The sequence below is a fragment of the Arachis hypogaea genome, chromosome 3 (genome assembly GCF_003086295.3).
Source record: "Arachis hypogaea cultivar Tifrunner chromosome 3, arahy.Tifrunner.gnm2.J5K5, whole genome shotgun sequence".
NCBI lineage: Eukaryota > Viridiplantae > Streptophyta > Magnoliopsida > Fabales > Fabaceae > Arachis > Arachis hypogaea.
In genome coordinates, this window is record NC_092038.1 from 21,830,736 (window position 1) to 21,854,700 (window position 23,965).

At 32.1% G+C, this 23,965-nt stretch overlaps 2 protein-coding genes across 4 annotated transcripts; one reads left to right on the forward strand and one right to left on the reverse strand.

Moving 5' to 3' along the window:
• Positions 1-1,667: 1,667 nt before the first annotated feature.
• LOC112789821 (snRNA-activating protein complex subunit) lies at positions 1,668-8,089 on the reverse strand. 2 transcript variants are annotated; one of them, XM_025831879.3, is made up of 12 exons: positions 7,818-8,089; positions 6,179-6,488; positions 6,028-6,083; positions 5,868-5,934; positions 5,742-5,794; positions 4,829-4,886; positions 4,150-4,238; positions 3,977-4,061; positions 3,348-3,443; positions 3,050-3,175; positions 2,713-2,973; positions 1,668-2,289 (listed from the first exon to the last, which is right to left on the reverse strand). In XM_025831879.3, exons 2-12 carry the CDS (start codon positions 6,320-6,322, stop codon positions 2,005-2,007), a joined length of 1,320 nt encoding a protein of 439 aa, XP_025687664.1. In that variant the 5' UTR covers positions 6,323-6,488; positions 7,818-8,089; the 3' UTR covers positions 1,668-2,004. The 2 variants fall into 2 exon arrangements, with proteins under 2 accessions (XP_025687664.1, XP_025687665.1); XM_025831880.3 differs by having other exon boundaries at positions 6,179-6,485; positions 7,818-8,072.
• A 9,425-nt stretch (positions 8,090-17,514) lies between these two features.
• Positions 17,515-21,849, forward strand: LOC112789823 (uncharacterized). Of its 2 annotated transcripts, none has more exons than XM_025831886.3 (6): positions 17,515-18,008; positions 18,985-19,294; positions 20,148-20,261; positions 20,358-20,430; positions 20,738-20,803; positions 21,291-21,849. In XM_025831886.3, the coding sequence occupies exons 3-6, from the start codon at positions 20,215-20,217 to the stop codon at positions 21,435-21,437; spliced, it is 333 nt and encodes a 110-aa protein (XP_025687671.1). In that variant the 5' UTR covers positions 17,515-18,008; positions 18,985-19,294; positions 20,148-20,214; the 3' UTR covers positions 21,438-21,849. The 2 variants fall into 2 exon arrangements, with proteins under 2 accessions (XP_025687671.1, XP_025687669.1); XM_025831884.3 differs by having other exon boundaries at positions 17,543-18,008; positions 18,939-19,294.
• Positions 21,850-23,965: the final 2,116 nt, after the last annotated feature.

Here is a 23,965-nt window from a genome sequence, read left to right on the forward strand (position 1 = left end):
TTCACTCAAACACTTACTCTTTTTCTCAATTTCTTCTTCTCTCATTCTTTTTCTTTTCTCTCTTGTTTTTTAAATTACTCACATTCCAAAAATCCCTTTGAGAACTTTTGCACCTTTTGTTCATTTAAGTACTTATCTACATCTACATCTACATCTACAGTATATTCAACAAATTCTTTTATTATTGGCTGTGAAGTAGAATTAAAGATAGGATCAGAAAAAGTCTATTGATGTCGATTTATAATATTCTTCTTGAAATTTACAATAGTAAATTTTGCCGTATCTTCAAACTTTGCTCTTTTAGAACCCTGTGTAGAATTGGAGTCTGAAGAGTACCAAGTTGCCATAAATTGTTGTTGCGCCTTCATCTTAATTGTCAAATGGACTAAATCCTCCGTTTGTTACATAATGATAAAGTTCGACCCTGTAATTTCTTTATTTAATCCAATAAAAAAAAATTTCATAAGAACTTTAGATTCTTTTCAACATTAACTTTGCACATCAAATACAACAACTCCTTATGGTACTCTTTTACCGATCTTGAACCTTGTTTTAACTGACAAAGCTTTTTAAGAAATTCTGGTATGATGATGGTACACACCGATTTTTTATGATATATGATGATGGTTAGGTCACTCGTGTTTACATTCATAATTAGTTTTTACCCTCAATTAACTCCCCACTGTTGCTTTTTACTACTCTTGAAAATCATTTTACTGTTGCACTCTTGTTTTTTTGTTTGACCTTGTTGTTCTTATTTTACCTTGCTTTGTTTTATGTTTTTTTTTTTTATACTAAATTGCTTTACCTAATGCTATAAAACAAAAGAAAATCACGAGACCGTAAGGGAACAATAAATAATAAAAAGAAGGAAAAAATCAAAGGAAGACACGATCTGACGAGAAAGAGAAAACAAAGAATGACGAGAAATAGCAAATAAGAAATGACGGTACCGCACTTGAACGAACAAGAAATTATATATATATATATATATATATATATATATATATATATATATATATATATATTAGAGTAAAAGAAGAATAAATATTGATTAATAAGGATTAATCTAATACTTAAAATTTGATACTAAATAATATAAAACGGATCTAGGATTAGATAGAAAATCAAAAAGAGGGACTCTCTACTTTAATTTAATTTTCTAAAATAATAGTTAAGGGACTCATCTACTTCTCCTGTTTACATCCAAATTTTTTAAAAAAATTCAAAAAATTTCATTCATCAAAATTTGATTCAACAAGAGTGACAATGAGTCTTTAAATAGACCCCTAGCAAATAAATTTAAAAATAAGCCAAATTTTTTTATGTATCTAATTTGAATTTAGATCTCTTAAAAATAACTTAATTTAAATCCTTCTGAACATGTATCACTTTATTTATTATATTTTATAATTTTTTTAAATAAAATTATAAATTGCAAAAGCCAATAGGTATTCAATGATATTAAAAAAATTTGTTACAAAAATGCTTGGACTTATCAAAACCAAATAGAAAAAAGGATTACGCTTTTCAGTTTCATTACACTTTATCAAAAAACTATATTTAAACAAATACTTCATTATATATAAATAATATAGATTAACCGAATTAATTTTACTATTATATTATTATTGTATTATACTATAAAATTTATTACAATACAATTCTTTGTTTTAACTTTTAAGAGTTATATTGGTTGATTATGTTATAACTATAAAATACAAAATATCTCCAGTATCATTTTAGTTATCTAAAAAATTGTGTACAAAAAATTTATACCGTTCATTTTTCGTACACTGTGGGACTCTAAATCTAGTTCATAAAATTTGCAAACATGCCTCTAAAAGATGCAAGTGCCCATCTAATCTAACACTACGCTCTATACTATCCTCTTGGCTCCGGAGATTTTAGCGCTTCCGTAGATACCAAACTAAATGTACCACCAAATGAAATTTTTGTTTTTTGATGACATCCTCGTGAAAGTGTTCTTCAAACTAAAAGGAACTAATCGTGATTATAATCATATTCTAGGAAGCTGTTATAATATGGCAAGCCATCGTCGTTGAAGTGGAGGAGCGAAAAACATTCATCACAAAAGTAACAAGGGTTTTGTGGTGTCCATTTGTCATCGGCTGTTACCTTTGTAGCTCTGAATATTTTGCAAGCACTGCATTTCTTAAAAACCGTTTTCAGTTGAAAGGTGACTATTGGATAAACCGTCCGATTATGCACATCATCGGTATGAAATAACCTCATATCTCGAATCACTAAGGTATGCGTGCAATCGCCCTGCAGATATACAAAAAGAGAAATGTCAGGGAGGCCAACATCTTTTATTAATAATATTAGCCAACACCTTATTTTTAACTAGGGTTTAAAGTTTATGATTTAGAATTTAGTACTTAGGATTTTAGTGTTGGCCAAGTGTTAGGCCAAAAATGATAAATTTTGTTGGTCACGTAGCATTGCTCGTACAAAAAAGAAAGCAACTGTGTCGTGATTTCTTCTAATATATTTTGAGCAAAAATTAGATGCACATCTAACATTCTATGCATAAGAAAAATCATGGTATTCAAGTATCTGTAGTTAGCCCTTTTACCCTCTGATGTAAAATTGCAAAAGCTAAGCTACACCTCCCTTTGATTTACCATACATGTCTATGGGAAGAGGGTAATAACCAAACATTAATTCCGAGAACTAAAACAAAATTACCTGGTGACAATAGAGGTATCCAGCACCAAGTCGAAATAGTAAGTCACAAAAACGTATCTTTTGCATCTCAACCGATGCAAAGCGAGGCAAGTTTGATACAGATACTTCACCCATAATTGCTTTATGTTTCTGGTGTAGTCTGCCACTTATAATATATTCCCATTTTTTTTGCACCTCCTCCTTTGAGTTTCGGAGCCAATCCAGTATAGGTTTGGCATAATTAATAGCAGATGGGTCTCTCAAATCAGTGTAAAATACATCCTACAAAAAAGTTACCTTTTTGTCATGTACAATGAATAAAAAATCACCTTAATACCAGTGTAAAAGAGATGCTTACTTCAATGAGAAAATATCCAGAAGGATCATACTGCCCAGCTTTTTGCATCACCTGGTCCATTGAGCAATGGATCTTGTCCCTTAAATCAGTTAAAGGCTGCTTTCCAAGAACTAACAACTCTTGGGTCTACCAAAATAAAAGTAAAAATATCAAATATGCAGAGATGAACCTTTTGTTAATCAGCTGTTTTGTGGTAGTTAACTTGTTATAGGAGAGAGTTTTTTTTTTTTCAGAAATTACATATTGAATTTTAGCATTGTTAAAATCAATATAGTATTGAACTATTGATGTTGAATACCTTGACACACTGTCGAACATTATGGTAAACCTCCACGGATAGAAGAACTTCAGGAAATGTCACAGGTATGTGTTGTTGAAGATCTGCTGCACTGACCTGCCATACATTAAACCAGAAGAATGACTAGGAGCACATACACATGGAAAGAAGAAGAAGAAGAAGAAGAAGAAGAAGAAGTTAAGGCACACACAAGTCAATTACGGTTCGAACCTATTTGTAGTATAATAATGATATATTGGATACTGAACAAATATTAGGAGTCCATTATTGAGGAAGCAGCCAATGAAAAAACATCAATTCAGGATAGCAGTGAACTGCATCGAAGTCACAAATGGAAATCTTTAAGTAATGCCTGATTTATTTCCGACATGAATTTTAATGCTTTTAGTTGGTTAATAATGGTCATAAACTAACTACTTAAGAGATAAAAGTTAGACATATATATGATCCAACAAAGAGAACAACATAAACAAGAAATACAGCAATTCAATAATATAGAAGGCACGCATCTCTAAGTGCATACAACTTAGTTAATTACTCTAACTACTAACAGTAGGATAACATTAGTGTGCATATTTTCCAATTTGAAACCAAATGATTTTTATATCAGATAAGAATCTCAAAGCAACCTTTTTGGTATAATTTGTGGACCTAAGTGATCTCATCCTTTCGTTCCTGCCTGGTTTGAGGGTTTCATTGATCTTGCAAGCAGGACTAAAACAAACACAAGGTACATTAAATTAGAATAATAGATAGATCTGATGAAAAATGGAATAATCACATAAATAGTAATGATACCAACTTAAATGAATGAAGTCTTGCTGATTCCTTGTCTTCTTCTTGCCTTTGTTTGATTCTCACAACTTGCTCCACCTTTTCTATACAACCACTCTGTAAATTAATAAAATAAATGATTCTTTTTGCTTTTCTTCTTTTGAAAAGGAAAAAAAATTGGATATAAGAGAGAGATATTTTATATTGAAAAGCTAAATGATCATAAGTTCCAAAGGGATTGTGCACACATATCCTTTCAAAGTCTATATGTGAAAAGCTTCGATTTCCATTATTTATTCTAACAGCAAACTTAATTGAATCACACAACAGCAAATACAGAAACGGTTCTGACACATCCTTTGCACATTTAACATGCTTATATCCACTTGATCAAGTTTCGATAAAAAAAATCAAATCAAATCAAATTGACTTAAATGCAAAAGAACATAATTGAATCCAGATGATTTAGCTCATACACGAAACAAAATTGCAAACCAAGATGAAATGTTTAATATCCCATTTTAAAGGTGGTGGCCCAAGCCCAAGCCCCCGGCATTTTTTTAGGGGCCAACCCTTCAAGTTATAGTTCATGTATATATAAAGATAAAATGTCATGGCATATCATGTATGTCACTATCAACACGAAAGAAACAATTTAACCATAAAATAATGCCATGAACATAATTTCTTTTAGAGAGTTGGCATACCTCAAGAATAGGAGTATTTGTTCCTTTCCGTTTTTTCCTTGACCTCTTTTCATCACCCCTACAACAAATCCAACAAGAAAATCTTTACATTATTTGTTCACTGCAAAGTGTAAAACTTGATAGAGAAAGAAATTGAAAGAGATGCAATAAGATTGTTTTTTCCCTATATATGGCATTTTCACTAAAGAATTTACGACAAGTATCAATGTAGTACAACTACATAAACATTACTAAGATTCATGTATTTGACATAATTGCAACCAAATTGTTAGGTACCCTAACCCAAGTGAAGAAAAAAAAGAAGAATGAGCGAAAAGAAGCAATTAAGATAGTTAGAGAAGAGAGTGGTAAAATAGCTCCTTCGCCTTTTATTTTACAATAGAAGAATGAAAGAAAAGAGAGATGAAAATAAAATAAAGTGGGACCAGCTGATGTAACAAATAGGACAGCTGGAGAAGTTATTGGAGAGGGCACGAATGAGAGATGAATCCTGTTATAGGAGAGAGTATTGAGAGTGTATAAGATTGATGAAGGGAATCAATATGGCAGGAAGGATCTAGGCTGCGAAGAACCTTAGGAGAGTGGTGGCTCCTCAAATGCTACCTTGCTCCCTTCTTTTCAGCACTTAGTTCTTATATGAATATATCAGAGACTGAAAGAGTATCACCTTGATATGTTCCAGCTCCTCTTTTTCTTATCTACTCTCTCTCTTTTTTAATTCTATGCTACATCTACTACTCTTATTCTGTTGCTACTTTTAGTCTTGCACATATCCACAATAAGGTTGAAGGACAGAAGCAATACAGCTCGAATAAAAAAGAAAACTAAGAGTCTGAAACCTAGTATAAAATGAATTCAGATAAGGGCCATCTACATTAGTGTAATAACTAACAAAAAGTCATGCATGACTAACCCCACTTTGGATTGGTCTGAAGGTGGTGGACGATTTTCATTGTTCTCCATACCCTACAATAGCACTTCCATTAAATCTGTTCAAATATTAAACAAAAGGAAAAATATAAAAGTTCATGGAGAATACCTCAAATACTTCCTTCAAAGACATATCCATTAGCTCGTCCTCTGTAAATATTTTAAGATCATCAACCCTGAAAAGGTATCAATACCATTAACAAGTAGAGACCCTATGTATTAATGAGCAATGATGAGAGGAGGAGAACAATAACAGGAAGAATGCATACGAGACATCATCATCAGAGATTCGGGTGGCATCTTGTGATAATTCAGCCTCTAGATTCTGCATAAACAAAAAACAGTTTTTCAAAGAAGACTAAGGGGAAAAGGTAGCAAAATTGTTGGGAGGGGGGGAGGGGGAGAGAGAGAGAGAGAGACCTGAAGTTCAGAAATTATAGAGTTTTCAAACTGAGGAACCGTTGTGGAGGGGCTGACCATATTGGGAACATAAATGGGTCCACCCCTTGGAATTGAGAGATCACAATCTAGTGCTTCTGGAACTGAAGATTCTATCAAATCCATTTCCGTACAATACACAACTTAACCACCAAAGGCACAAAGAGAGCTTCCTGCTCCAAATTACTAGACAAAAAGACCCAGGCAGGGGAAAGAAATTTGAAGAGGTTTAGGAACGAAGTAGGTTCTTTGACCAGGCTCTACTATCGTTGCTTCCACTGTGACATGCCTACTGCCATTCAAAAACATAATCATCAGATATAAAAGGATGTCCCAACTCATTCACCAGAATAAATGTCTGGCATTCATACCGAGGCTATAATTACAAATACAAGGTTTGGCTCAAATTTGGCCATGCAGTTATAGCCCATCACCCCAGAATCATGCAGTCATTTGAAACCTGAGTACTTGCCATTGATACAGGAAATCAAGCAGTTATTAAATTTGATTTGGTGAATGACTCAGCTGAGGCACTGAGTCAATATTCCACTAGTGGGTCACTAATTGAACCGGTTGAACAAGATATAATTATATAATAAATCCAAAATTAATTTATTCATTTGAGAGAAACAGCTAACTCAATTTAATGAGTACAAAAATATAAATAAACAAGTATAAGACATTTTTAACCAAAAGAAAACAGTAAACCCAATTAACCACTTAAAAAACAGATGACAAACAAGACACAATTAACTCTGAAACTTATCATAGAATTAGAGAGTACGCTGCCCAGCATCAAAACCAACCAATTCCAGTGCCCATTGTAAACAGCATAGTCTCACACTACAATATCTAGTACACTCCAGCATCAAACTAAAAGCTCATTTTGTGACAATTGCAACAATTGAAAATCAATGTTCAGAAGCAAAAATGACAGATCAATAGTTGAATTCATCAAAACATCAGATCACATAACAACAACAAATCAAGGGCCAAAACAATCCATCCATATTCTTCTTATGTATTATGTTTATGTTAATTGTATTCTCCAGGCATGGAGAAAATGGTAATAAAACTTGACAATTTTTTCAAATATTGACAATTTTGAATTCTGATTAAGTTCCAAATTTATTACATCAGCTGATCAAAGCAAAGCAAGCAATTTCAAGGGAAATAGCCCGTAAGGATGCAGCAGATCTTTTCACACATATTACAAATTGTTAGGCATTTGAAATGCCATATCTTCAAGATCCAAAAAGGAACAAAAGATTAATCAAGAACTGCAAACAATCATATGCAAGGCACTTATTATATCGTGTTTAATGAAGATGGATTAGGAAACCTAAATGGCAAGCAAAATAAGGCCTATCTCCTTCCATTTGTCTTTAATTAAATTCTAATGACAAGCAAAACAGAAGCAAATTAAGGCTCCAGAATGTTAATTAGTCCATTCTTTCTTAAAGTAACAAGGTTTAATCATACACAAGTAAATTAATCAAGCTTAATCACCCACTGTATCTTAACCCAATCAAATAAAATAGAAATTCAAAAAATATTCAATAATCAAGTAACCAAAAGTCAAGATATCGAGAGAGGCAAACAAAGGTACAAGAGAGCACACCGTTGGAGAGAGCTGACTGGTGGCGAGAGAGTACAGAGGAAGTGAACGAAACTGGATGAGCAGAGAGCATAACAGCGGCGGAGAGAGGCACATAACACCAGAGGAGAGCAGATTGGCGATGAGGTCACAGGTTGCAGCCTCGCTGGAGAGATATTACATAGCAACAACGACGGTGGAGAGAGAAGACACAGCTAAGAATAAATCAATACCGCCTATGTAAGAATAAATAAATCATTCAATACCTAGAGTTTGTTTGGATGAGAGTTTGTTTGGATGAGTTTATAATAAAAGATTTTTTTTTATTTATCTTTTTTTAAAATATTTTATAAAAAAGTAAAAATAAATTTATGTTTGGATATTTTATATAAAAAGATTTTTTTTATCTATTAATTATATTTGGGTATAACGATATAAAAATACTTATTTATTTATTTATTATATGAAAAATATTTTCTTTTAAGAAAAAAATCTTTAAAAAAAGATTTAAATTATAACTTCTAAAAAATGATATTTTTTATTTTTCTAGTGCTTTTATTTTTACTACTAGAAATTTGTCAAACACGCTAAAAAATAAAAAAAGGATCTTTTTCAAAGATTTTTTTATCAAAATAATGGCGTCCAAACAAGCACTACGAATCAAAACATTTCCCGCAGTTGGAACTGTCGAAAGAGAGAAAACTATATGATTTCTTCATGAAAATAGGAAAACAATCATTTGACTCGGAAAGATACAAGACGGAGAGAATATACTAGTCGGTAAGGTGAAAAAGTATCAGTAGAGTGACAAAAGGAAAAGAAGAATGGCATAAAAAAAGTGCAAAAACTACGGTGATTTCACCGCATGAAAAACAACCTATACTATTCAAGGAGGATACCATGGCTCTGATACCATGTTAAAAACAAGAGACTAAATTGGAGAAAAAATTTGTATATTATTGAATGTATTCAAATTGTCTATTCAAGTTGTGTAAAATGATACAAAATAAAATGATATTTATAGGTACTAAGAGAATCGTAATAATAAAGATTGTAATCTCCTATAATAAATATTCAGATATACTAAATAATACTAATTAATCATAATTATATTCTAACATCCTACAGCAACAAATTCATCTCATTGACAATTTTCAACAACAAATTAAACTATGATAATTTTCAGCAATACAATTTAGCTAGGTGATTATTTCAACAAATTCAAGGTTCAGTGATAATTACAGCAACAAAATTGAAAAAGAAATAACAGGAGAATTTGTTGGAACTCACCAAATCGGAGACCAGCTGCTGGTTGCGCAAAGGAAGCTGACAGTGAGACCTGAGGCAAGAATACGAAAACGACGACAATCCCCGACCTACTGGTTCTGCCGCGGCAACGACGAGCGCAAGAAGGACGCGCGACTGAGTTCGAGACGGTGACGAGACGATGAGCTTGAGTGCGAGATCGGAGACAGTGATAGAGACCGGAGACGAGAATGATTGCGTGCGAGAGTGATAGTGAGAGAGATGAGAGAGTGACGAGACTGAGTGGTGAGTGCGAGAGGAAGGAGACGTTCGTTGAGGCCTTGAGGCTGATCACTAAGCAGATTAGGGTACGTCGTTATGATGAAACCCGGACGGATCAAACCTTTTTTACGGGTCTGATGTTAGGCAGTTCGAAGGGTGGTTCAACTCGACCAAATGACAGAATTTCCAGTCAAACTGTGGCTGCGTTGAGACGGATCCGATAACTAATTTTTTATTTTTTGTGTTATAGCTTAAGTGGTGTTTCTTGACAACGTGGATATTTTGATGCTTTTTTCTTGGGACTGATATAGATAATTTGTGATTTTTTTTGTAAAATAAATAAATAAGAAAGATATAATAAATATAAAATAAAAAATATAAATAAAAGAGTCTAGTATTAATATTCATCAATATAATTATTTTATTATAATAATAGAAGTAACTTATATATTTACTAGTATTATATATATTGCAACTTAAGAAGTCACAAAGAAAAATAGAAAGAAAAGGGAATTTTATGTGTTATTGGAGTGTATATAGTTCCTTAGATTGCTTCACTATTTATAGGCGTGTGAAGTTTACAATTTCAACTTTATTAACTTATGTTTGCCATTAGAAGTTGAGTCCTTTAGTATTGAAAACAAAATCAACCGCCCATATTAATGGGCATCCATTTTGATCTTATCACAACACTCCCTCTTAAATGCACATTTAGGATTATACCTCGTTAAATCTTACTAAAGAAAAATCTAATGAAAAAAGACTTTAGTGAACGAAAAAGATTATAAAATCCCTTGTGATGAAAATTGCCTCATTAAAAACCTTGTCAAAAAAAACCTAATGGAAAAAAACCTGACAAGAAAAAAGAGTACAGTCTTCCCCTCTTGTCGACATCATTGAATGTTTTGAAATCGGCGCATCCCAATTTGATGTACCAATTTTTCAAAGGAGGATTTTGAAAGTGACTTTGTAAATAAATCTGTCAGATTATCGCTTGAGCAGATCTGTTGGACATCAGTTGTTTCTTGGTTTCGAAGGTCATGAGTGAAGAAGAATTTGAGAGAAATATGCATTATTCTATCACCTTTGATGTATCCACCCTTAAGTTGAGCTATGCATGCTGTATTATCTTCAAACAGGACAGTTAGAGCTATCTTATGATCAATTAGTCCACATGATGCCAGAATATATTGGATCAAACTCCTAAGTCAAAAATACTCGTGACTTTCTTCATGTATCGCTAGTATTTTAGCATGACTAGAGGAGGTTGCTGCTATCATCTGTTTCGTGGACTTCCATGATATAGTCGTACCACTATATGTGAACATGTATCCTGTTTGAGATCTCTCTTTGTGTGGACCAGACAATTATCCTACATCTGTATAGCCAACTAGTTATGACTTAGATCTATAAGGATAAAACAATCTCATATCAACCGTTCCATGAAGATATCGAAAAATTTGTTTGATTCCATTCCAATATCTTCTGGTTGGAAAGAAACTATACCTTGCTAGTAAATTTACAGTAAATGATATGTTAGGACGTGTATTATTAGCAAGGTACATTAGCGCTCCAATTGTACTAAGCTACCGTACTTCATGACCAAGGATATCTTCATTTTCTTCTTAAGGAAGGAATTGATCCTTTTCCTCATCCAAAGACCTAACAATCATTCCGGTACTTAATAGATGTGAGTTATCCATATAAAATCTCTTCAAGATCTTTTCTGTGTATGTTGTTTGATGAATAAAGATCACATTTTTTGTATGCTCGATCTGCAGACCGAGACAAAATTTAGTCTTTTTAAGATCTTTCATCTCAAACTCTTCTTTTAAATCATCAGGAGTTTCAATGATATTTAAATCATCAACGCACATAGCAATTATAATGAATCCAAATATAAATTTCTTTATGAAAACACATGGGCAATATCATCATTCTTAAATCCCTTTTTGGCCAGATACTCAGTAAGACGATTATATCACATTCATCCAGATTGCTTTAGACCATATAAAGATTTTTGCAATTGACTGAGTATAACCCCTGTGAATATTCATTGGATGATTTAGATGTCTTTAATCTTTCAAGGACTTTTATATGGATATCACAATCTAATTATCTGTATAAGTAAGTTGTTACCACATCCATTAAATGCATATGTAGTTTATGATATGCGGATAAACTAACCAAATAATGCAATGTTATTGCATCCACTACAAGGGAATATATTTTTTCATAATCTATACTTGGCCTTTGTGAAAAACTTTGTGCCACAAGTCGAGTCTTATAGCGTACAACTTCATTTTTCTCATTTCGTTTTCTCAAAAATACTCGCATGTATCTAACAGGTTTTACATCTTCTAGTGTATGGACTACAGGACCAAAGACTTCACGTTTTGTAAGTGAGTCTAACTCAACCTTCATAGCTTTTTCCCATTTCGGCCAATCATTCTTTTGTCAACATTCTTCGACTATTCTTAGCTCAAGATCCTTACTTTCATGCATGATATTTAATACCACATTACATGCAAATATTTCATTGACAATTGTCTTATTTCGGTCCCATTTCTCTCTTGTAAAGACATAATTTATCGAGATCTCATTATTTTCAAAATTTTCAGGTACCTAAACTTTTGGCATTAAAACTATATCATAATTTTAGATAACTGCAGTCTGCAAGTGTCCTTACTATGTATTTTTCAACAAGAATAGTATTTACCTTTTCTTGAGGATTTTTGTCTTTAGAACCAACAGGCCTATTACGCTTCTGGCTGTAAATTTGTTTCAGTGGCCACTTGTCCAACTGGGACATCTATTTAAATTGTGGCATTTTTAGCGGGTATATAGGATTTGGTTATTCTCTTTGTATCAGAAAATGCATCAAGCAATTTATTTGCTATTGTTTACAAATGTATTTTCTTTTGAATTTCTAGTTCACATTACCCTGATCGAGGATCTAAATGCATCAAGGATGATGCATTCCAATTAAGTTCCTTTCCAGGAAGCTTATTCTCTCCCCCTAATGTTGAAAATTTTGATTCTTCAAAATGACAATTCAGAAATCGGGTTTTAAATACATCTCCAGTTTGTATCTCAAGATACCTCATTATAGAGGAAGAATCATATCCAACATATATCCCCAATTTTCTATGAGGTCCCATTTTGGTGCGAGAATGTGGTACAATAAGAACATATACTGCACACCCGAATATTCTTAAATGAAAAATATTTGGCTGCTGACCAAAAGCTAATTGCATAGGAGAGAACTGATGATAACTTATTGACCTTAAACAAATAAGTACCACGACATGTAAAATAGCATGCCCTCAAACCAAAGTTGGAAGATTTGTTTTCATAAGTAAGGGTCTAGCAATTAATTGGTGGTGTTTAATAAGTGATTCTGCTAACCCATTTTGTGTGTGAACATGAGCTACTGGATGCTCAACACTTATTCCATTAGCCATACAATAAGCATCAAAAGCTTGGAAGTAAATTCACCAGCATTATCAAGACAAATTGCTTTGATTGGATTTTCTGAAAATTGTGCTTTTATTCGAATAATTTGAGCAAGTAATCTCATAAACGCCAGGTTGCGAGAAGACAATAAGCACACATGTGTCCATTGCGAAGATGCGTCTATTAAGACCATAAAATATCTAAAAGATCCACATGGTGGATGAATAAGTCTACATATATCGCCTTGAATCCTTTCTAGGAATTCAGGAGACTCAAATCCAATATTTACTGGTGATAGCTTTAAAATTAACTTTCCCTAAGAACATGCAGCACAACAAAATTCACTATATTTAAGAATCTTATGGTTCTTTAGTGAATGTCCATAGGATTTTTCAATAATTCTCTGCATCATGGTTGTTCCTTGATGACCCAATCGATCATGCCAAGTTACGAATTCATTTGGGCTAGTAAACTTCTAGTTTACAACGGCATCTGATTTAATTGCACTAATCTTTGTATAATATAACCCAGATGAAAGTGAGAGTAACTTTTCTAATATAACATTTTTATTTAAATCATGAGTTGTAATACTTAACTACTCATGATTTTCCTCATTCATGGTTTCAATATGATATCTATTTCGACAAATATCTTTGAAACTCAATAAGTTCCTTAGAGACTTAGTAGACAATAGTGCATCATTTATTATGAATTTTGTTCTTCCAGGAAAAAAAAATAGCTCTTCCAGAGTTTTCTATCACATTGCCAAAGCTAATAATAGTATTGATATATTCTTCTTTTAGTACAACATGAGTAAAATATATATTACTTTTGAGAATGGTGTGCGAACTTGCACTATCTATAAGGCAAACATCTTCACTATATGTCCTTGCCATTTTCTTCAAAGATAAATAATAATAAAATGAGTAGAAATATTTGCACAATAAAATTATTTTCTTAATTGAAAATAATTTTCTAAAAAATATAGTATATACTAAAATTTTATTATTATCTTGGCATATTCAGTAATTTTGAAATTCATAAATATTTTATTAAACATTATTGATATACATCATATTTGAAATTCAAATGTATAGAAAATAAAACTTAACAAAAAGTTTCTTACATTATTTATTCACATGAATACTTAACAATCCCACATATTAAACTATTCCATCATTGATCAAATGACCAATATTTTCTTCAGGATCCTCAAAGAAATCAGATACATATAATGAGTGGTGTAATTTTCAGCAACATCATTTGAAACAAAATTTGTTTCCTTTCCTTTGTCAACCTTTTTAAAAGATGCTTGATAAAGATCGACTAGGTGTCTTGGGATACGACAGGTACGCGACCAATGACCTTTTCCACCAGAACAGAAATATTTATCCTCTGTTGATTTATTTTCCCATTATTTCTTTCTTTATTCCACTTCTGGTGAGATTCTCTCTTGTGAACATAACTTTTTTTTCTTTTATAATTTTTCATGTTGCCAAAACCTTGTCATTTACCTCTTCTGAGGTTATGATTTGCCGCATTTGCTTCAGAAAATGGAGTGGCGCCAGTTGAGCGCGCTTCATAATTTTTTAAAAGCAACTCATTGTTGCGTTCATCAACAAGAAGGCAAGAAAATAACTCAGAATATTTTTTGAATCCTTTTTTTATACTGCTACAGGAGCACATTCGATACATGGAAGATCGAGAAAGTTTTCTCTAACATGTCATTATCAGTTATCTTCTTCCCACGTAATTTCATTTGTAAGGTGATTTGAAACATTGCTAAATTATATTCATTTATGGATTTAAAATCCTATAGACACAAGTGCGTCCATTCATATCAGGTTTAAGGAAGTATCACCGTCTTTTGATGATTATACCTTTCTTCAAGGTCTTTTCACAAATCTGCATGATCTTTCAATGTGAGATATTTATTTTTCAATCCTTCGTCAAGATGACGACGAAGAAAAATCATGACTTTGGCTTTATCCTTCTGTGATGTATTATTTTCAACCTTAATTGTATCTCTAAGATCCATTGAATTAAGATGAATTTCAGCATCTAATATCCATGATAAATAATTATTTCTAGATATATCAAGAGCATTAAATTCAAGATGAGAGAGTTTTGACATAATAAAAATTTATTACCTGAATCTTCCTAAAATTTGATCAGAGTCTCGTGTTGATAACGTGTTGTAAAATAAATAAACAAGAAAGATATAATAAATATTAAATAAAGAAGTTTCTTACATTATTTGCGCTTGGTGCAATGACGCAGCTAGTGAGGTTCAGGCTTTAGTATTGATATTCACCAATATAATTATCCTACTATAATAATAGAAGTAACTTATATATTTACTAATATTATATGTATTGTAACTGAAGAACTCACAGAGAGAAATAGAAAGGAAAGAGAATTTTATATGTTATTGTAGTGTATATAGTTCCTTAGATTTCTTCACTATTTATAGGCATGTGAAGTTTACAGTTTCAACTTCATTAACTTATGTTTGCTATGAGAAGTTGAGTCATTCAGTATTGAAAACAAAATCAACTGCTCATATTAATGGGCATCTATTTTGATCATATCACAATAGTTTTTTTTTTAATTTACAAATTTGAGGGTCAAATTTGTATTGAGTATGGAAAATTTTTTGAAATATGCAAATTGGACCCCCAATTAGCTTTATATCGAACAAAATTTTATTTCATCACAAATCAAATCCTCCGATTTGTGTACTATAAAAATCTAACGCTCAAATCTAAAGGTCTTTTTTTAATAAAACAAATAAAATTTATATAAAAAAACATATTAATTAACTATGATATTAAATTACATGCAATTTTTTTCTATTACTAAAAAAATTGGCCCGATAACTATCCAAAAAAATGTTAAGAATATATTATTGTACTGAAAAAGACATTCTTCTGCAGGTGCTAAAAATAGGTGGCATGATAAAAGAGTAAATGCGTATTTATATTGCTTTTAAACTATCTGACAATTCCTGTGTGATAACAGATCGTTTCCAAATAGTGATGTATATGAACAATTGATTAGATTTTTGAGAAAATGACAAATATGTCTCTAACTTTTTTTTTCTGTGGACATTTTATTTTCCAAGAATTAGAAAATACATTTACGTCTCTGACCCCTTCAAAATTTAGACAAATTTATTCCTCCGTGAAAGCAATTCCGTTAGACCTGACGAAAAAGTCTGGCGTGACTCCCGTTGAACTGACCTGGCCGTTACGGGAGTACACGTGGCATGGACCTTTTCAAAACAGGACATATACGTCCTTCCACTCCAAAATAGCCTCCAATTACAAACTTTCAAAAATTCCCTTCTCACCGCTTCTCTCACTTTCACCCAAATTCTAAGAAGAAACACCAAAAATGGCAACCTGGAACCAATACCACCACCATCCTCATCTTTCTTCTTCTTCTTCAGATTTGCACTCTTTCCCTCACTCTCGCTGCCAAACACTATGCTCTCGGAACTAAGTTCCAAACTTGACTCATTCCAATCCAAAACCACAATCTTTTCCTCCGTTGAATTTGAATTTGGAACCTCGCTGGCGTCAACAGCATCAGGTTCGACAGAATTTGGTTTGGAGTTAGTTAATTGGGATTGAGGTTGGGGTTTTGGTTGGGGTTCAGAAGAGGACGTAACACTGTTGTCGAGGTTGAATGTGTAGGGTATGCGGGAGCGGAGGTGCGTGAGGTGGGGATGGGATGAGGTAAGGGAGTGAAAAGAGAAGAATGTGTTGCGACGGAGGCGCGTGAGGTGGGGATGAGATGAGATGAGGGAGTGGAAAGAGAGGAATGTGTTGCGGCAAAGTGAAGGGTATGAAGATGAGAATGGGAATGAGAGGAAAGGTTTAGAGAGAAGAGAAGCTTGAAGCGTGGACATTTGGGACCGTGTTAAGAGTTTGTGAATTATCAGTGAATGTGTCTCTTCTCCTCTCTTATTATCTGTGCACATTGTGAGAGAAAAAGAAAGAAGATGGGAGGAAGAAGAAGGAGGAAGAGATGAGGAAGTAACCTTGTTGGTAAAACGGCGTTGTGTTGAATTGGGAGAATGTATATGTCCTGTTTTGAAAAGGTCCATGCCACATGTGCGCCCATAACGGACAGGTCAGCACAACAGAAACCACGTTAGACTTTTTTGTCGGGTCCAACGGGATCGCTTTAACGGAGGGATAAATTTGTTCAGATTTCGAAGGGATCAGGAACGTAAATGTATTTTTTAATTCTCAAGGACAAAAATGTCCGTAGGAAAAAAAGGTTATGGATCTATTTGTCCTTTTTTCTAGATTTTTTATTTTGTATCACATTAAGGTCAATTTTTTGTTATTTTATTGAACAAAATGAAATTATTATAGTGTATCACATTAAAGCCTTTTTTGTTATATTTTTTTGGACTATAAAAGATTTTTTTGGACATAAAAATCAAATTGGGCCATAAAAATGCTATTATAGTAATAATAAACAATTTTTTATTCCTTAGCCTGTCGGGACAGAGAATATTGTAAGCAACAAAAGAATAATTTTTTTAAATAAATAATTTAAATATTTTATTTATAGATATAGGTAATTTGTAACGTATTTATCAATTTGTATTTTTTTACATATTTCTTTTACACGGTAAAGAGATAAGACCGAATTTTATTTGGCTTTATCTCGTTTGCAAACGAGATATATGGAATTTGAAAAAATGCACCTACCTAGTTTATACTATAAACCAAGGTTTTGAAAATTGGTTTGAACTGGTCGGTCGAATCGATCGAACTGCAAACCGATGGCAATTACGGTTCAGTCATACTCCAAAATCACAGAAATAAAAATCGGAACAGAACTGCTAAACTGGCCGGTAATTGATCAGTCGAAACAAACCAGGACCTGGCCGATTTTCTGAATTTGGCCAAAAACGCTGCATTTTGTGAGTTGATCCATTAACCACTACCAATCGTCCAATCTAGCAACCCTAAGTCCCTAACTCACTTCGCCGTCGCACATCGCTCATCTTGTCGGCTCCCTTCTACGGTAAGCACTCCTCGGCTCCTCCTCTCCTTGTTGACGCAACCAGCGTCAATCACTCCACCCACGTTCCTCTGTCTCTGGTTCGTTTACTTCGTCTCTGTTGATGGCTCGCCGCCCAAATCGCCTCTGTGCTCGCCTCTGTGTACTCTATCGCAAGTGTTGATGCATGCTTTTTCGACGCCGTCGGTGGTAAACTCCTCGACTCTAACCTGGTCATTCTTTTCTGTATCGTTGTTCACTGTATTCTTTACTCCCTGACTCCCTAAATTAATTTTGGCTTCATCTTTTTGTCCAATTAATTTTTAAGATTCTGAACTGAATTTGTGTTTTAAATTTGGAATTGGATTATTTATTTAATTTATTGAATGCTTATGTGATTCTAAATTCAATTTAATTTGGATTCTAAATTTGAAATTAGATTCAATTTAATTTTTGTTACTGTTATGGTTTTAGTTTAGTTTAAATTCAGAAGTTAGAATCAGTTGCTGATTAATGGATTAAAATTCAAATTAAATATAATTATATATTTTGGCTCTCTTAATTTAGATTCTGAGTTTGAAATTGAATTCAGTTTAATTTTTGTTGTCGTTGTGTTTTTTATTTTAGTTTAAATCTAAAAGTTAGAATTAATTGTTGATTAATAAATTAAAATTTAAACTAAATATAATTATATACTTTGTCTCTCTTATATTCATAAGATTTAAAAATTTGTAATTGAATTAAATTTTGTTTTGTATTAGAATTGTATGATTATTAGTTTGAGGATCTCCACTATTCAATTTATGTAAAATGGAAGTAATGTTCTTATTTTTTATTATTGAAATTATTGTTGAATATTTTTTATTCTGATTTTTTGTTGTTAATGTAATGAGTAATGACACATTAGTATTATTGCTAATTATTTGATTTGAATTTAAAAATTTATTGTTTTATAAATTTCAATAATAAATTATGAATGTTGTGAAACTTTGAAATAATTTAAAAATTATTGAAATTGGAATATATGAAATAATACCTTAAATTTTGGATAATTTTATTATATATTTAATTAAATCGGTTTAACTAAGATTTAATTCTATTTGAACTATTAAATTATTAAACTAATTACTCGACTATTAGACTATTTAATCCAGTGACCGATTCGGTTTTTGCAACTTTGAAAAAGATAAAAAAAAAAACCCAAAAGCTACCCTCTTCCTCTTCGAGGCCCCATCCCCCTCTGAATCTCATCAAGAAGGAGAAGGACCTCTGATGCTCTGACTCTCACACTCCCAAAAAAGCACCGGCCACCGCCACCGCCAGGCTACTCTGCTTCGTCTCGTGAGTTGTGACTTTCGCGTCGGCCCCTCTGCGTCTCCTTCGCTGGCTCGTCGTCTCCTCTGCCTGACTGCGTCTCTCGTCGCCGTCGCGTCCTCGTCCGGCGTAGCTCACCGTCGTTTCTTCCTTCTCGCCGTGCTTGGTCTCCCACTTCTCAGGTATGTTTTTTTATTTTTTTTTATTTATTCAGTTATTAACTTATTGTCATATTGGGTTATAATTTGATTAAGTGAACCACCGAAGAACTGATTAATGATGTTGATTAACTGAATTTGTTGAATCTTGATTGTTGTTGATTATATTTGGTTGATTATAATTTGTTGATTAACGTTGTAATGCTGAAATTTTTTGCTTGTGATTATAAATTTGCCTCTTTTAAAAAAATATCCCCAAATCTGTCTTTATTTTGATGTCTGATATTGAAATGATCAAATCTGTGGTGGAGTTGAATGCTGCGGTAGCCATTGTATACAGTGTTTTGGAGAGGCTAGGATTCAGTGTTTGAAAATTTTGAATTTGAAAATTAGAAACAGATGAAGACGAAGATGAGTAGTTGAATTCATTGCAAATGGAAGGAAGATCCAGTAATTTTGTGTGATGGGAATATAGTGGGATTTAGAGTTGAATTTGTATTATAGTTGAGTTGAATTCTAAACTTGTTATTGATTATATTTGGTTGATTATAACTTGTTGATTCCTGGCAGATTATTCAATTTTTTATTCTATAGTGTAATATATTGTTCATTGTTGTTCTATGTTATTGCTGTTGTATATGTTGACTATTTTATATTTTATTTACATGGGACCAGGTTAACCACTTAACCGGTTCAACCAGTGACTCACCAGTTGAACCAATAATTCAGTAATTCAGTAGTTTAACCGGTTCGATTACCAATTCGGTTCTGACAATTATGATTGCTCGAATTGAAATTGGAATTTTGCCATTCCACACTTTGCTTTAGCGGATTCATACCTATCTTTGTTTTAATTTGGTTGCTTCTTTTTCCCCAGGAATCCCGTGAGCGTGTTCCGTTATTATTCTCGCTCAGTTCGAAACCCCAGTTTCTTTTCTTTTGCCATGGAACCTGGAAGATTTGATCCAACTTACTCTGCAGAGTTATTGAAGTACTTTCTCTTCAACCTGTGTCGTGCTTCTTTTTTTCTTCAATTTATTTTATTTTTTTGGGAACCTAGTTTGATTCTGATTTTTATGTTGAACAGGCATATGGATAAGCAGAATGAGATCCTTATGGAAGCCTATAGATCAATGCTCCATGAATCGCAAAAACTTCAGGTTCTTTGCTTAGCATTAATCCTGATTTTTCCTGTCACTAAATGTAATTTGTGTTTTTTTACTATTTAGCTATTCTCTTTGAAATAGAAATTACATTCTTCATTTAGATAGTCCTAGTTTGATGCATTTTTCAGTAACAAACAACAAATGTGATGTTTGTAAGAGAGAAAGTACTTTTTGGTTTCTATTGGGATTGTGATACTAATTTCTGGTGGCATGTATCAATGAATTTCCGAATAATTATTTATTTTTCTGGGTGACATGTTTGTATTAATTCATCAACATTAATTCAAGTTCTAATTAATAGGTCGAAGAAGAAATGCTTATGCACAAGCTCTATGAAGTTATGTCAGCTCATGGTCTAACTAAAAAGGTATCTTGATCAACTCATCTCATCTCGTTTACAGTTTAGGTTTAGGGTTTGATCATTTGAATCCCATAAGGACCTAACTTTGATTCTCACCGCTGCCATAAAAACCATTTTGATAGATTATCTATAAGTACATAAAACACTTGTAATATGCTCTAATTCTGGTAGGATGATTGGTGTTATATCTATTCAAATCTTTTAATATCAGGAAATTAATCCTGCATAGTTTTTTTTTTTTTTTTCGATTACTGAGTTCGTCCGAAAGATTTAATTAGTAATTGGACATTCTTCAATGTGGATAATCTCACTAAAAGATACATTTTTCTGTTTGATTTGTGGCCCATAAAATGAATGAGCATGAATTAACATACAGATTATAGTAGTTGTAATCTAGAATTTCCCTCCTGTTTCATTGGAGGTGCATTCCATATGTATTATATATTTAGTTTCAAATATGTTTATTTATTTATTTATGTATACTTGTGTGCAGAGTGATGGCAATTCCAATGCTGTTGATAATGTTGGAGCTTTAACTGAAAACAACTATAACGAAGCTGTTACACACCCCAGCAGTATAGAAACTCGAGGGCAACAAAGGGAAATTACTCCTTTTCGATACACTTATAGGAGGAGATAAGAGAAAATAACAGAATGGGTGAAAGGAATTGGTAGAATTGTGGAGAGAATTGGCTTTATTCATTCTCTTACTTCAATATTTCACTGGTCTGGAGAATTTCATACTAAAATCTCCTGCACTAGTGACTTCCTTCTTTTCTACTTCTAATTCCAATCCATCTTAGTTCAATTCTTCTATCTTCTGTACTATTATTTTGTACGGGAGATCTTATAGAAGCCCATGACAAACAGTGAAGACATAGTTTAGATTCATTCACTTGTAAATTTGGAACATATTAGGGGGAATGAAATAGATATTTCTTTACTCTATATATCCTTTGCTTTGTTTTATTTTTTTTCTATCATAGCTTACTCTTTGTAAATGAATGCATTTTCTTGGCAGTACAAAAGTTATGAAAAAATTTTCACTGCAATGTGCATGACAACATGATCTTTGCCTTTTTAGCTGGATCGATGAAGCTATGATACTACTCTTAGTTTGATGATGTTGAAATTACACTCAGTTTCGAGTTTGTTAAGTAGATAAAAGATATTAATAAAATTATAAAAGATATTACATCATTTTACATCATAGGATGTAAAGGAGATTAAGCACAAGTTTCTTGTGGCACAGGCAAATAAAATTCTGTCAATACCAGTCAGTGTTATGTTGATCAAATCAAAAGACTTGCGTTATGAAATTTATCGCTAACAATATTCGGCCAACTACTATAAAGTTTATAAACACATTTTTTACGTATGTGATTGGTTCAACTAGATTAAATCATATAGATTTTAATGTCATATTAACAATTAAATTAATTTTTAATTTATTCCCAAAAACTAACTCACCAAATGAAAAATATCTTTCACTCTTAAATTTTCTAAAAATAATACTTTTAAAAGAGGTGTCACTTATAATACAACAGAGTCGGAGATTATTTTAAAAAATCAAGTACAGCTAAAATTTTTACAATGACTTCATATTGCTTAAAGTGGGAATAGCAGTTTATAACAATAGTAGTAATATGAACCGACCTCGTGCAGAAATTAAAGAGCTTTTCGTTTTCATAGTGCAAGCTTGTCAATTCAATGAAAATTTGGAATCAAAATTGTTTCAAACGTGTTGAGTGGCTGCATGCATCTGGCACTATCCTATACATAAATGGACTTATTTATTTATTTATTTATTTATTAGAAAAGAAGAAGAATAAAAAAGATTACAGCACTTCAATTAATATACTTATACATTTTATTGTGGTTCCTTCCTTTTCCAATATCCTACTATTTTTACAGCATTTTCGGTATTGTTTTATCCCCTGGCTTGTACAAATTAAAATGGGAATGGAATTGGATTCTGCTATCACTTTTGCTTGTTCTCCTGCTCTTGTTTGGTAGCTTAGGATCCTGGAATTGGGAATTATTTCCTTAAGTATAAACTTCAAAGTGGGCATTAATAGGCTCTGACTTGTGAAAAAGCAAGGGTATGTGTTTCATAAGATTGTTCTCTCTTTTCTCTAATGTCCTTATTATTAATAACTTTTTTCAACTTCAGTCACACGTAATCCTTTCCTATAGTCAAATCATTTTTTTATCATTAATATACATTATTGCACGAAAAAAAATAACAAAATAGTATTTCGTGTGTTGGATTAAATTATGTCTAAATATTATATTTAATTTAAGATAAATATAAAGATTGAAAGATAAATTTAAATTTTAAAAAGTTAAATATGCAAAGACAAACTATACCCACCTCCACTAAAGGGACTTAACATGCACTAAAAGTCAAACATTTGTATACCATACATATTCTTTATGAATCTTAATTTAGAAACATATTAAATTTTTTTCCCAATTAACCACTACTTTGATGTCTACCAAACAAAACTAGATATCACAGGGTTTACAATATCTAGTAAGATTAAATCCCTAAGAATCTGTAACTGGCATGTACCAAATAAATTTATAGTAGATAGAAATAAACATCCCTATATGTAAATTTTTTTTGCAAGACTCTGTGGGATATAGATTGGTAGTAGCTATAGGGGTAAAGGGTAATGTATGGTTTGTTCTAAAATTATTAATGAGGTTTGTTCATAGGAATAGGATACACCAAAAATGTAACACAGGAGTTGTTAGCATTAATCAAATATGTATGTGTTAGACTGTTAGTTATTTCTATATATAAAAGTAAGATGTTTATAAATACTCATTTTTTCTAAAGGTTAAAAAAAAGTAAGAGTGTGGAATTATAGTATGAACTATTTCTAAGTTCAACTAAAAAGTCTTTAGGTAATCTCAACAATTTTTTTTTTAATTTTAAATTCTAAAATCTCCACAAAAAAAGTTAACAAAATAATTTTATAATAAAAATGAATTAATATTAATTATTTAAATGTTAAGTGTCTATATTTCTTCTTTTAAAGACTTATAAATAATCAAGTAAGTGCTATAAAAAATACAAAATAGAATTAAAAAATAGATACAATTGGAGATTTTGTGTAAGTTAATATATAAATCCTCAAAGAATTACTTTACAAGTCATTT

Excerpts from the sequence above, each read along its gene's own strand:
- LOC112789821 (XM_025831879.3), bottom strand. The coding sequence starts at position 6,322 with ATGGATTTGATAGAATCTTCAGTTCCAGAAGCACTAGATTGTGATCTC. Across the intron at positions 4,887-5,741 it reads TCAGACCAATCCAAAGTGGG|GGGTGATGAAAAGAGGTCAA; the intron begins GTTAGTCATGCA and ends GATTTGTTGTAG. Across the intron at positions 4,239-4,828 it reads CAAATACTCCTATTCTTGAG|AGTGGTTGTATAGAAAAGGT; the intron begins GTATGCCAACTC and ends ATTAATTTACAG.
- LOC112789823 (XM_025831886.3), top strand. The coding sequence starts at position 20,215 with ATGGAACCTGGAAGATTTGATCCAACTTACTCTGCAGAGTTATTGAA. Across the intron at positions 20,262-20,357 it reads TACTCTGCAGAGTTATTGAA|GCATATGGATAAGCAGAATG; the intron begins GTACTTTCTCTT and ends TATGTTGAACAG. Across the intron at positions 20,431-20,737 it reads ATGAATCGCAAAAACTTCAG|GTCGAAGAAGAAATGCTTAT; the intron begins GTTCTTTGCTTA and ends TCTAATTAATAG.